Source organism: Amphiura filiformis, chromosome 9 (genome assembly GCF_039555335.1).
Source record: "Amphiura filiformis chromosome 9, Afil_fr2py, whole genome shotgun sequence".
Lineage (NCBI taxonomy): Eukaryota > Metazoa > Echinodermata > Ophiuroidea > Amphilepidida > Amphiuridae > Amphiura > Amphiura filiformis.
The window spans coordinates 2459407-2475004 of NC_092636.1; the positions used below are offsets into that span (position 1 = coordinate 2459407).

General features: G+C 37.1%; 1 protein-coding gene across 1 annotated transcript in view; it reads right to left on the minus strand.

Annotated features, from left to right (window-relative positions):
- Nucleotides 1-15598, minus strand: part of LOC140160517 (rho GTPase-activating protein 7-like) — a 176099-nt gene that overhangs the window by 24069 nt on the left and 136432 nt on the right. The window contains exon 6 of the mRNA XM_072183753.1: nucleotides 13945-14230. Within this exon, the coding sequence (XP_072039854.1) occupies nucleotides 13945-14230 (286 nt within the window). The remainder of the gene's footprint in view (nucleotides 1-13944; nucleotides 14231-15598) is intronic.

A 15598-nucleotide genomic window follows, 5' to 3' on the forward strand; every position in this document is an offset into this window, starting at 1 on the left:
AACGATGGTCAGCATAAGTTCCGCCAGGCGTACGACCGACGATTTACTCCTGACAAAAGTCAGGAGTAGCGAGCTAACTTCCGCCAGGCGTAAGTGTAAACTTCCGCCAGGCGTCGGAAGTTGCAATGTAGGCTAACGTCATGATTACGCACTGGCATTCCATTATTTTGGACGTAAGTTTGACCACTTTTTGTTGGTCTTTTTTGAACTAAGAACCAAAATTACATATCACCATGGTTGATAAAGGTCACAGAAAAAGGCCGGAATTGTTAAATGTAGTCCACATATTTCCCAAACCAGCCCTCCTTGGGGTAACCAATTATAGTTCAAGATAACAGAATACTTGGTAGGTTGAACATTGGCATTTGTGCTTGTGTCCCCACTGGAAACTAAGTGTACAAAATACAAAATAATACTGTTTGGGGATTTTGGCATAGGCCAGAAAATAGGCTGGGGTGGCTAAACATAACATTGACTTTCATTAGCCTAAAGGTCACAGAAAAACCGGGAGTAGGGAAGTGAATACTTGGTGGAATTTGTGGAATTTTGATCATTGTTAGAAAATAGTTGTGGAATTTTGATCATTGCCGGGTGTAACTCAAAATGTGAACACGACTATTGTTGCTTCTAGCCAGAGCACTGACCACTTCAGAACTTGATTTCGGCCAGGGACTTTGTGAAAGTACTTTTCTGGTGAAAGCAGGCATGTTCCATAAATGCAAGGTTGTCCAGGCATATCCCTGGTCCAGGTCAGTTACCAGTTTTCCTCATATATTTGGCCCACAAACTTTTATCTCTCAGTTGGTGTATCTGGATTTTGATATTTTGACATTTTATGTATAAAGCTTTATAAAATTGAGGAGGATGGCAAAATAAGAAAAGTGTCATCAGTCTAGACATATCCAGAATGTTGTTCAAACACATAGGGTGATTCTAGGTTGATTTGGTCATTTTGAGGTTACAAAACAACTCCCTGACCCCCTCAAAGTGTTTGTCCACCAAGCTGTAAGCTTAACCCCTACAACAGGTGTATGAAGCAGGTCAGACATGGTGATGTTGAGGATAGAGAGAGAGAAAAACACCTCCCTACCAAAGTTCACTAACCTTAACAATGAACTTTTAAAATCCACTTCGTCATTAGGACTTTGTCTCATCAAGTTAAACAAAGCTCCTGGGGTAGGGGCTTGCATTTTATGTGTTGAACTTCTCCTATTCTAGACTCAAATTGCTCAAAATCGATACAATTTTGAATTTTCGTACCGCATATTGAGACAAAATATTTGAATTGTGCATCTTGAGGGAAATGCAGCAGATAACATTGACCTTAGCAAGGGTGTGAAGTACAGATGGCTGCCCATAGAATCCCATGGTGTGTACTCATCTGCTGTTTGCTGATGGAAAGGGGTTTAACTTTAGGGTAAGCCTATAAGCTGAATTCTTGAATTCTTTCCCAAATGTACTATCTGTCTGAGGTTGCTGGAGCATCATATAGGCCTATATGACAACCCAGAAAGGAGCCATTTTTGTGATGAAATTGAATCAAGTTATAAAATTGTAAAAAAAAAAGTGACCATGTATGCAATTTTTAACTTGGGCACAAAATGATTACTTCTAGTAGAAAGTATAACCTAACACACAGGTAAACTGTTATTTTATGCTGTAGGGCCCACATTTCACACAAACAGGTAACACCCAGTTCCCTCCTGTACCCTAATCTTGTTCCAAGATGCTGTAGACCATGCATCCTATTGTAAGCAGACATAATTTCCATGCAATTAGTTACTTCATATTGTTCCCATTTTAACAATGCACCCACAAAATCAACAGTTAAAACTAAAGCCATTATTATCATAGTCATACTATATTTATAATCATCACGCTCAATAAACGAACATCGTACGATCATCAGGCGATTCCCATAAACCCACCCATCCTTCCACTACTCGATTTCATGCTTTGACTAAATAAAGACTCCTATCATGATTGGTTTCATGGTCAAATTCTTCCCATCTTTACCTTTGCCAAACTTTTCACCTTTTCCACAGGATCCTAAACCATTCCCATTGAATCATCTTCCGGCTCCCTCTGGCATACCCAGTTCCGGGTCAACCGTTCTCACTCTTGTATGCACAGGTTGTTTTCCTTTGTTTCTTCACGTTTCATTTACCACAGGGAATTGCATACCCTTGTCTTCTTTTGTTTTTAGTGTGTACATGTACAGAGGAATTGATCCATATGTATGTCACCATTGCGGTCAAGTCAGCTCAGCATTGTTTCAAGCATGTCTTTGATTTGTGAGGTTGCTAATAAATCAATCTCTTTGAAGGGTTATTCTATTAATAACTTTATAAATCATACCATCAAATCTCCTATAAAGCTTCTATTACACCAATTACAGTTTCAAGGATTAGATCATCAATTAGTACACTTTGCATAGAAACAATAGATCTATTCAAAGTATCCTGTCCAATTTATGCCTACTTCAGTCACGGGTCAGTTGCCGTATGGGCAGTCTAAGCTTGGTTGAATCATGATGACATCAACATGTTAGAACACAGATAATTCTCAAGAACACACCCATTGATTCCGATATCAACCATCATGTTCCAATTAAAAAGCAAGCTAATAACATCGCCATCTGATGCCATTTATAGAATAACCAACAAACCAATCTGCGGAACTGCAGGTAATTTTTTTCTTCAACGGTAACTACTTCCTTCCACGATTAGGTGGTTATGATAACAGTTCCTTATTGTATGATAGACAGACAAGCCCATGTCAGTGATCAGTCCACACACCCAGGTGATGGATAGACAGACTAGCCCATGTCAGTGATCAGTCACACACCCAGGTGATGGGTAGGGTAAACAGACGGTGCACCCCGGTAATGAAAATGAGGGAAAATGCTTCCAATTTATCTCCAGTCACAAGTGATATTTTGATTTTTTTTATGACTTTACTTTTATAAATACCATTAGCAAATTAGGGGGAGGGGTTGGGGTGCAGCCACACTTCCATGCAACCCCCCCCTCGAGCATACGGGCCTGGTCACAGGTAATGTTAGAAGACATTGCATCAATTCTGGGATACTGTGACTGTAGTGATGAGGTGCACCACTATGCTAAGTTTATCCTGAGTTTATCATACAACCTTTTTTAAACAAATTTATACTCTTTTTTACTACCAAATGATATTCTCAGTGAATTGGTAAGCATCACCCTTGTCCTTTAAAACCCATCAGCCATGCAAAGTGTTTTCTGTCTTTCTTTACATCTCAATGTACTCATCTCTCACCCTAGGGAATAAACCCTTTTTTCTCTTCAGACAAGCACTATCATCTTTTTATTTTGCATCTTAATGCATCTTCCTCCCACGATGCTGCAACTATTTCAATGCAAGCTAAGATTTAACCGATGCCGTACCAATGTACTGAGTTCGTAAGTAATAAGTAAAGTAAAATGTTTGAAGACAGACAGGCCATCGACCCAAGTTCTCTTTTAACTGTACATCCTTGTGAAGCCACTTTGTTACAATGTTATATTCAATTTCCACACAACCACTCAATATTCAAAATATTGAATCACCCTCTCTACCCCTTTTTCTCTCCCCTCTTTTCTCATCCCTTTCTCTCTTCACAGACTTTGCAAAAAAAGAAAAGAGAGAACCTGGCAGGTAGGTCATTTGATTGTCTTTTCTCTGTGCATCATTATCAAGTATTTTAGCATCTATTACATGGGACTGGTAACACTAGACTATCTCTAATGGATTGATTGATGACTCTCTCTATTCCACAGGATGCTTTCATACAATCCCATGATGCAATGTGATTTCCACCTTAAATTCTGCTATTTGCAAACACCATACTGAAGTTTGTAAAAAATATGAATCTTCTCAATCAAGAAATGCAATTGGACTACCAGGTAGCAATTTTTGTATCTTAATTATCCAATTATAGCAGAACATAGCCTTTGCCAATATTATTTCAGCCCAATTTCCTACTACATTATGGGATATGTCAATTCACCCTATACCTTTCATCCATCTCCCTGGATGGGTTCATCTCCCTAACGAAATGATGACAACAGGAATCATTTTCATGGATTCATCCCAAGTCTTGCTGTTCTATTTTAAACTTGTTTAAATATCTCTGGGAATATAGACAATACTTGCAACTACAAACGAATACCAAAATGTTTTTACGTGATGCGTGTATAAAAGGATAGTTTACTGCAGGCCTTGCCATGCTTTATACAGAACCGAAAAGTATCAAGAGTTCAAGTTTAAGATGCATACAATAACTTCCCATCAGTTTTAGCAATATTAATTTTTGTTTTCAAACAATTATAAGAATACATGGGTTAAATCACAAAGACAGACTTGGACTAAGTCTAGTGTCATTTCATTAATGGATTTTTAATTTGCAAAATAACAAGTTTCGAGGAGTTATTTAAGAAAAAGAAGTCCTTAAACTCATCCAAAAGCTGTTTTTATGATTTGAAATAATCTCTGAAATTGTTGTAAATATAATGTTATGGAAATTTTGAAGTGACAAGATGCTTGGGAATCATTTTATTGAAAACAAATCTGATTAGAAGCATAAGTTGATGCCAAAATTGCAACAAAAAAATAAAACCTTTTATTTCATGGTTTGTTTTTCAAAATCTTACGACTATTTTTGTCAAATGTCAACGACACATGAAAGAGTGGAAGGTTAAATTGAATGGATTATGGCTTGGAATGAGAAAGTAATTTGATTTCTTCACTAGGATCCACAACCACACAACATGCTCATTTATCAGGGCACATTTCTTTAACTCCAATACAGTTGCACATTCATTGAATGACCTTTGAAAATGTGGGTACGCAAACTCATAATCCACGCAACTTGAGGTCAAATTTTGCTCTTTGATTGTTTAATTGAGTTTATTGAACTATGGCATTGGGATGAGGCCATTGTGGTCCATAGTGCTTCGTGTAAAGCCGGGATTGCTAATATTAGAACCGCTGTGTTTACAAGTGATTTCATGCAATTTCAACTGAAATATGAAAGTTACTGAATTCAAGTAAATTACTTATGGCTAACAATTTTGAAGCACAGATAATGTTTGGTGTATGTTTGGTGTACTAAATTAGCTACCCAGGTACAATTTTTCTTCCAGTAAGTTAGCTACATAAATATTGTAATGAGTGTAATCTACATTACAGAAACAATACAAAATGCATGCATAAAACAAAAAGCCTCTTTTACATTACATTTACCACGCCTTGCCAATCACATTGAAGGCGATTTCACAGTTGGATAACGACGATTAATTGTGAGACAGTGAAACGGAGAGAAACCCATTAAGACAACATGTGGTTTAACACATGTTAGGCACCAGGCCCTCAATCCCCACAAAATCTCTATGATCCAAAACATCAACAAACATGGCCTATGTGAAAAATGTGTTTATAAAATTCCATACATGATTCATCTCAAAATAATACACAGATCTAGGCCGAGTTCAGATGGCTCAAAACAAGTATGAAGTGAGAAGAAGAGTTTGGACCTGGCTATTTACCAGGGACAGTATGACCATCTATCAAAAATTGTTTACATGTCTGATATTGACCATAAACATAGCACCTGGTCAGTTTTTGTGAACAACAAAATATGCAATAAATCAATCACTATTTTGAAGTTTGTTGAAAAGAAAATATTATTGGATGGAACTGAAATGAAACAAAGAGAAACTGGGCAGGGCTAGCACTGGCTTCTGTGCTGTACTCTGATACCTGTATGATGATTTTCCAACTGTAGGATAGTAGCTGATAGTTCCTCGCACGCCGGTGCTCCCTTCGGTTACCAAGAGGCGTCGCGGTTTGTGGAACGGGGCTAGTTCTAGGCAGGGCTTAAAGGACAGATTTCACAAGATCTGTCAATAATGAATTCTATGGACATGAAATAAAAAAAGTCAAAAAAATTTTAACTGTGGAATTTTCTGACAAAGAGTTATAGAGGTTTCTGCATTTATCAAGTACTGTCTAGCAAGAAAAGCCAACGCATGACAGAACATTGTGTTAGAAGAAGACCATGAAACATGCAGTTTTAGCACTTTGCATCTTGAACCATTCCATGCTTGAACCTACTCAATGTTCCTCATTGTAGTGAGAGCCACGCCCACTGCCCTATCCACAACTAAAGCTGAAGCGGCCAATTCTTGAGGCAGCCAGCTGTAGAGGGGCATCATGCACCTCTCTGCTGGCATATCATTCGTTTGCTGGTATACATCATGATGTAACCATGCCAACTTGCATCAGAAGAGGTACACCCTTCAATCAGAAACCATTTTAGCTGATAAGATATCTCTAGAGAAAGGGACAGCACCTATGGGAACTCATTCAGCACTCAATTCTGTGTGTCAGTCAATGCTCGTCCTCTTTAGGGTGCCCTGTTGTGTTGTGACATTTGTGCCATGTTTTCCTGTTATTCCTATGATGCTTATCTTAGCCAAGGTTGACATAATGTTGACTGACTGATATATATTCCTTCTAGGGGAGTAAGGAAAACTAACAAGCAAATTGGCCTTTTTAGGGAAAAATAAACAACACAAATTTTATTCTAGACTCTTACAAATATGGAACAGTACATTGGGTTCTTATATGATGAATCAAAATATTGAGCAGGAGACTAGGTTATTTGGCAAGTATTTGGCATTGATGAGTGTTAATGGGACGCTGTTTATATCATCAGGGTTAACCATATGGAATGGATGGGCAAAATATATGAGGTGTGGCAAAGGTCGCAAATTTTATGACAAGGTGAAGCCTCAAAAATATGTTTTTGTTCAAATATGGCAGAAATTAGGCTGGATATGTAATTTTGGTGCAAAAATGACTATCCTACATCAGAAAATAACTGCTCATGATAGATGGACATCGGTAGAAGTGATACACAAGTGTATAATAGTGTCCACATGTACCAGTAAAAATTTAGTCTATGGCACTTAACTTTTTCTTTTAATAATTAACATTTTTGAATGCTTCAAATCATGATGAGAAAACTTTTCAGGAAAATTGAGTATTTTAAAATTGCAGGTTATTTGCATGGTCACTGAAAACACTCCATTTCATTCTTGGTCATGCATGTAAATTTTTGGAGTCCTGCCCCCCCCCCCCAGCTGAAACCCCTTCATCACTCAGCACTCGGTGATGTCATTTTCCAATATGGAGTTTTCCCCAACCAATATGGCCGCCTACCTTGATAACCAACATGGCTACCACCCTGTGGCTGTTTTCCTTTCATTTTTCACCTAATGAGCTTCGCCAATTTTTATCACAAAAGTGATAATTGATGTGAAGTTGCCAAACATGGGTTGATGAAAGCAGACATGTTGGAGGCCCAAACCATGAAAACCAGAATCTCTGAACCATGACACAAACTTGTGCCTTGGAGGGATTCAGATGTAACCAACATATTTTTTTATGAAATATGTGTTAACAGAGTGAGATGAACTTTTGACCAGTCATATTTGTTAATGAACTGCTGTTTTCTGATGTTGCCTGCATGACCCTCCCTCACCGTGCTTACCTCACCTAATTCATTTCATCATTGGCACGTGCATTACGAATCAAACTCACATTCACAGTTCAAAGACCCGGATACTGACCTCGTCAAGAGGATGACCCATTTTTGATGATTTAGTATCTATTGTTGTGTAAGGTAATAAAATAATAATATTCATTTTAGGTAATAAAATAATAATATTCATTTTAGGTAATAAAATAATACTATTCATTTTATTGTGAAATATCTCATTTAAGCAGCTCTGTTCTAACACACAATATTAATAATACTAGAGATAGGTCGGTCAGATCATAGAAAAGCAACGAATGAGCGATAAAATGGTTCTTGAACACCATTTGATTTGAACAAAACAATTTTTATACCATCACTGCGTCGTCAACCATCCCTCTTCAACTGGATACTGCTTCCTCAAAGGTAAAGCTTTTATCAGAGTTTATTTTAGATTAGATTGAATTCTAAAAACTGGTTCTGTACATCACTATACTCAGCAAGGTAAAATTACTTTCACTATTAAAGCAAGCAAGATCCATTTGAATAAACATACACGTAGCACAGACAACAAAGTCACATTATTTCACTACCATGATACGACAGGTGAATGAATTTGGATCCAATTCCAAATCAGATACTTTTGATAACTCCGGGCATAAACTATTTTAAGACCTAAAATGTATCTTCTCCTCCCTGTCCTGTGCATTACCTTTCACATGATACTGTACTACCCTGAGAACATTGTATACATCAGACGCCATCACACACACCCAGATCACCTCTCTTCTTCAACACAATAATACCTTCACATAAGTCTTGCATATAGTATGTAATAGCCACAAGGTACCAGGTAACAAGCTATCGATGGCATCTATAAAAACAACTTTAACCTTCAGGGATGATAAACAGGGTGGTCATCTTTAACTCATCTCTGCAAAGTTCACTTATCTCTCCAAACTGCAGTACAAATTGAACTTAACCTTCTATACAGCCAAAGAAATTGCAATACTATTGGCACAGTCAAAGTTCCATACAGCGACTTTGGTGTAGACTTTTGACGTCTGCGGTGAAGATGCTTTTAATAGTTGAAGAAGTCTGCAGCTGACTTGAGGGTGTATGACTAGGGTGGTCGTGTGTCGTCTTTTTCACCTGCAAGGCTGCAGGATTTCTGCTGTCTACGAGCCAATAGGCAGATTTTACAACAGTTATCAATTTCTAGATGTTAACCATTTGTGCTCAATAAACTTATATCACATACTCCCATATCAACATCGAGATATAAAAATTCAGATCTGCTCGACCCTTATTGTAGGTTTGACATTGACAAATAAGCAAGATTTGGGGTGTAGGGATTATTATTTTTGATCATAATTGCATAAAAATTTTACAAAACGTGATCACAGATTCAAAACTATTGCCCAATGTCAGTTGTTAAAATCCCAAAGTGCAAGGTCTGAGCTATTTACAAATTCCATCTTCACAGCTGATAAAAAGATGTTTCTTTATTTCAAAGATATGTTTAGATAAAAATTTTCTGCTAGAGAAATATTTTCTCACGACAATTAACACACATTTTAGTCATTAGGCTTGATACAAACATGATAATGACTTGTAACGATTTGTGCCTCTCGATATGAAGAACGGAATGCAAACTAATAGATGATATCCAAGAATTCACAAAAACAAAATTGCACATTTAAACATTACCACTATCAGAGCCAATATTATCAAGCAGCAAAAGGTTTTCTTCAAACAGCTTTCCAGGTAAACCTGGGTGGGGTGGATCAAACGCTAAAGTGCCTTGCCAAAGGACACAACATGTTAGCCCTGATGGGGTTCGAACCCACAACCTTGTGATCATGAGCTGAACATCCTAAACGTCATGGCACCATGCTCCCAAATTAATAATTCACTAAAAATATTGCCAATTTGCCAACCAGCTCCTCTGAACACTTAATGATGCTGTAAGTGATGCAGTAGGCCTATTATTTGGATGCTGTACATGTAGCTCTGACCCAGAGGAATTCGTTCACCCAGGGGCTTGTTTAGACTATACTGGACCTGCAAATTTTACATACAAAATGGATTTCTTGGTTTAGTAGAGAGTTACATAAATTGGTGTCTGCCAGTTTACTTTGGCGTCACATTTTGGTTCATATTTCCTTCATCCTGTGTCTGTCGCTGTGAATAATGGCAAGAGCTAGGTCTGGGTGTACTTACTGATATAATGTTATGTTGGAGAAAAGCAAAGGAGAAAGGCTTCCTTCTTAAGTTAAGCCTACAAAATGGAAAATGTGTGCAGTTATATCTAAATAGGCCTTTTTCAATGCATCCTAGGCCTACTTTATAATAGGCTACAGGCATACACCTTGTACATTTTAATATTAATGTTCAATTTTTGCTGAACCATGAAATGGTATCAGCCTATAAGAGTGAATGTTACTAGCTTACTTACTAGCTTACTTACTAGCTTACTACTGACTAACCATTTGGTCTGAAATGGACATATCTCTAAATACAAAGGTATGACCCCATGAGTGGTGTCATATGAAAGAGGAAAACATAAAGAATATAATAAAAATATTTCCAAACGTCGGAGGTCATCCAGGGGTCAAAAAAAAAAAAAAGGTCATTTTAACTGAAAATGCTCCGATTGAGCTGAAATTTAAATGCAATGATCCTTATGACATTCTAAACATTAAAAAAATATTTTAAGATTCATTTAAGGTCATTAAGGGGTTATAAAGGGGTCTAGTTTTCCAAAATGCACCGATTGTGTTGAATTTTAAACGCAATGATCCTTATGACATTCTAAACATGTTGAAAATATTTTAAAATTCATTTAAGGTCATTAAGGGGTCATACAGAGGTCAAAAGTCAAGTTTTCAAAATGACAGCTTCTCACGATCAAGGTATAAACGGCAATTAATGAAAAAGTCTTATTAAAATTAATACTATCCTGCACAGTATGCTTGATCAGATCGTCACAGTCATCCGCCTAACTTATGGTACCTCGTGCCCTTGCAAAGGGCACAGTTGCTCAGTTTATTTTATATTCTTTACTTTTCCTCTTTCATTAACACCACTCAGTGGTCATACCTTCGTAACATTTCGAGAATGTCCATTACAGACTCCGGGTGACAGTGGTATAGGCCTACCACAATATACTGCCAAAGCCACATGGTTCAGCTATGGTGCGGTTATCGCTCTAGTTCAACATATTTTGCAAACTTGCTAAACACATATGCCAATTTCATGTCCAAACAGTGACAGGTGTCGCAACCCACTGAATTACCCCTATCAGATAATAAGGCAAAAATAACTCTCTTTTCCTAAAATAAAATCAAACATTTAGTACGATGAACGAGCTCACGTGATATTTGTCAACTTGATATGGAAAAGGTACCATCTGGTAATTCACATCTGTGACATCTCTTCCACATCTGTAGCATTCTACCAGTGAAGTGTCATTACAAAGTGCTGTAGTAGAGTCTTATCATATCTGTTACGTGTACAGTCTTATGCACAACTTATCTGTGTTTTCCTGTGTTCAGGATGTGCGCAGATGTCAGTGGATCCGTGATGTTATCGAACAAAATGACAGTCACTTGTCCACCAAAATGAAGCCAATGTTTATTTTTAACTTGTCATCTTGCCCTAAAGAGTTACATCAAAAGTAAGACTTATCGGTACTGAGATACGATGACATCACATTGCAGAAAAAATACAAAAAGGTTAGGCTGTACACTTCATTTTGACAAAGTGACTCATCTAGTTTTGATCACATCAGAATATTGAAATCTTGATGTCACATTCTTGTCAATTACCTGGGACATTCAGGTTTGTACTCGACAATGATCGCAACATATCCTACGTAGATCATAACATAATAATCTTTTGGATTGAAATAGTGCACATAATTTGGTTATATTTTGTTACTTCTCCTTCAAACTTATTAAAACTTGCCGAGAAACATTTAAAACCCCCATTTTTGTGTATTTAATTGAAATGAATGGCAGTGTCATGACATGAGGATGTTTTCCTTCTCACAGGCCACTTAGGCAAACAGTAGTAAACAAAGGAAACAAGGAAAAACCTCCCCTGTCAACTTTCAAACTAAAAATATCTCTTAGATTGATTGATTGATTGGAATATTGTAAAACAAAATAATGGGAAGTTGACTGGGGAAGCAAAAGAAGCAACAATTAATTAATTCCGGATAAACGTCCACTGCTTTGATGCATCATCCGACTGACCCTTCGCACAAATCATCACTTTATATTACAAGATAATGCAATGTCCATGAATGCCCTGGATTCAGGTACTTCCTTCTGGCCCCGGCTTCTGGCCTTGATAGAATCTTTCAATCTCTGGAACGAAGGATAGTTACGAGAGTAAATGATTGGATAACTCTTACAGAATAAAACGTGATCTTGATACAAAATCATCCAAGTGGCACAGTTCATGTCCCATTTAAAAGTGTTTATGCACTCTTGAGTGGTGTTACAATTGCAAAAGAGATAATATGGAGTCCAGTTTGTAATTGATGGAATTTAACCTACCTGTGGGTGATCTCATTTAGTGAATACCAAGGATTTTAAAAACAAGCTGATGGAAGAGTCTTGTGCACTTTTCAAAAGACAATCACAAAACTTAAGTTTCGCAACATAATGTAACATATGTAGTGACAGACCTAGATATTTGGCTTTCAAATTAAGGAACTATATGTAGTACACTCTCCATACACAAGCAAGAAGACAAAGTTGTATGAAAAATCAGGAGAATTTTTCATTTTCAACCAAATTCCATCATTCCATCAAAGCAACCAAACCATCCAATTATCTCTTCTAACCTTGACTCCATGTTGGTAGATATTAAACAATTTCTGAGGTATGGAAAATAGGCCAACCTTAATTGATGGAATTTACCAAGCGCCTTTGATAGATGATGCTACCAACTGCTACACTTGAATCCATCATAATTGAGATAAATATTTTTGTTGATTTGCTTTGATCAATCTGGCCTTTGCATATAATGAAATGAAATAGTATTAATAATAAAATTTCTGTAACTAATATGCTTGAAATATCACCTCATATATTAGATTTTATTGCAAATACTCTCAGCATGTTTCTCAATTGGATAGATAGTAAAATAGTAAAGCCCAGAAGTGAAACAGCACTGCGGGTGCCTGTTTTGGGCAACTTCTAGAGCAACAGGAATCGGATTAATTAAAAACTTTGTGCTGGGTTGGAGGTCAATGCAACAACCTCATACTACTACACCAAGTTCTGTTCCCACTGCATACTGATACATAGGAGCTTAAAACTAACTTTTTGGGTATGACAATATCAAGTAGTTAAATCAATTTTATCAAAAACAATGTACTTTAAACTACTATTGATTTCAAAATCTATTGAAAAGTTTCGCAGGGACTTTTGTAGGTTGTGTTAAAATTACAACTTTTGATCTTGACATGTTTCTGTGTTCGGATCATCATAGAGTAACTTTTGTGCAAACTTTTTCAAAATCTCAATTCCCTCGGAAAATCCTGAAAAACCTTTGCAATTGAATCGCTGATGACGTATCACAATATTTACTGCCTACATTGAATCTGGTCGAATTGCCCTGTAGAGATGTGCGCATCGGTGCTACGTCACCGGGGATTCAATCGCAATTTAGGCTTTCACCATAATGGTCCATTGGCGTGCTAAAACGCCCTATTCAGGAAGCTTAACAAATCCAGACAGATTAACAAAATAGGCTTAGTATGTCATAGATATTCACACTATCTGGCTCTGACAGCTTCAGCCTATATTTTATCAACTTGAAGATCTCTTCGTTTCCTGGTTTGGGGAAAGTGGCTTCCTGTGCCATCCTTGAAGACGAGACAGACAGATAGCAAGGTCTATGTGCTGTGCACATCTTCACGGACTATTTCAACAAAAATAGGTTGCTTCTTTTGTATATGGGCATAAACTGTACGATAAATCAAAATTTGTCTCAATAATATTTTAACATATGTGCAATAATTAAAAGTGATTGATCTCAAAAATCACTTGTAGTTATTACAAAATGTAATTTCTTGTCGAGGATTTTTGCCAAAACTGCTTAACCTGAATCTGAAAAAAATATGTAAATTGGGGGGGAATATTTACGTCAAATTTTGCATAAAGATAGGAATATTTCCTATAAAATCTCTGAATGCAGAGGCAAAAATGCCAACATTTTCCCAGAATGTGCTTTCTTCTCTGCATGCAGAGGCAAAAATGCCAACATTTTCCCAGGAACAAGCTCCCTGTATTCCCCATTTTCCAGGCCTGCAGAAACATTTTGACAAAATGTTCATAGGTCTTTCCCTCAAGATTTCATTCCAGTAAGCTTACCTGTTTGGTCTTGTGAGTGAGTTGCCAACACCTGAATCCCTTCTCTCCCTCCACTGGTGCCTGTTCTGCATTGCGGGGCTGTTATCCTCATTAGATTCGGCCGTATCGTCGTGCTCACTGGTATCGTGACTCAGTACACTGATCCCGAGGTCTGTCTCACCATGCTTGCCATGGGCTAAGTTTGGAGAGGGAAGGGGCGACGGAAGTGGCGAGGGGAACGGTGATGATGTATGCGAGCAGATTGGAGACGAGACTTGTGACGATGTTGATGTTGATACACTTTCCACTGAAAAGACAAAATAAAAAAATAATGCTTTATTGTCTTTGATTGTACACTTTTCCTTAGTAGACGGAGAAGTATCTTGAGCAGTCATGATAATTTACCAGTTAATGACTGACACATTCTATATATATCGCAATATCGTCTTAACTCTATAGTTTGCTCTTTTTGTCATGACTTTTCATAAAACCTTGACAATTCATTTAAATTATGCATTAAAATGATTGTTGATGGCCAATAACTACATTGGGATCTATTATTTGGTCACTTTTTTTGTATTTAAAAAATATGCATATTTCTCTTAAAACAGCAATAAATGATGTTATTAGCGATATTTGACCTTTGCCAAGCTTTTTTTTACAAATAGTCCCCATTTTCTGGCCTAATCTTCTTAACTCATTGTGCAGGGTCAATATTTTTACAATTATCCTATTTTTAAGCTTTTTTTTAAGCAAAAGATAATTCCACATAACAATATTAAGGGGCAGTCTCAAACTTGCTTAATATTATGGAAAACAGAGAACAACAGAATCAAGCCTGAAGTGACGATAAAGAGAAAGGGTAAAATTGGCAGAGCAGGCTGGGGTCAGTTGATGCATTCTTGTACTAATTGGAATTGGTTATAACCTCGTCACACCACTGGGTTCATTAATGAATGAGGTGCTAGATTAAAATTGGTACAAATTTAGATCAGCACACCTACTATGAGTAATAGGACTAGCCCCTGGCATGAGGCAAAAACCAAACAGAACTGGTAACCAAGCGCAAAATTCGAGGCCATAGGTAACTTGTGACTTGCTGGGGTAATCCAAAAGTTCCTTTCTGCAATTAATAGTGGCCTCATCCAGGATATAAGATGTGTCTTTAAAGTACAATCTGAAGAAACATTATCACCATGTTTACAACACTTAATTGTGTAAATAAATTACATTAGGAACTTGTTTAATTACCATGGCAACATGGACAGATTTTGACTGAATGAGAATGGAATTACATACTGGAAGAAAACTAAGAACTTCCTTAGTTCACAGAGTTCCTTAAAATGGCTTTATTTTAAAATCCATGTCTTGCACTTGCAGGTCAATTGTTGATAGCTTGGCCTAAATGTCTGGCTATAGTATTATACATGTATCATGTGTAGTCAGATCTTCCAACTTAAAAGGAAGCCATTTTGGAAAGTAATTCAAAGTGAAATAATACATAACACACATAAATGCTGCAGACATAACCATTAAATGGACTAACAAAGAAGTACTTTGACCAGCAAGGTAAAGCTAAGAAAAACACAAACCAAGGAAGACCAGACATGGAAACCAAAAAGCAGAACCCAAACTAGTCAAAGGGAGTTCATAGGTTATTTACACAAAGATTTCA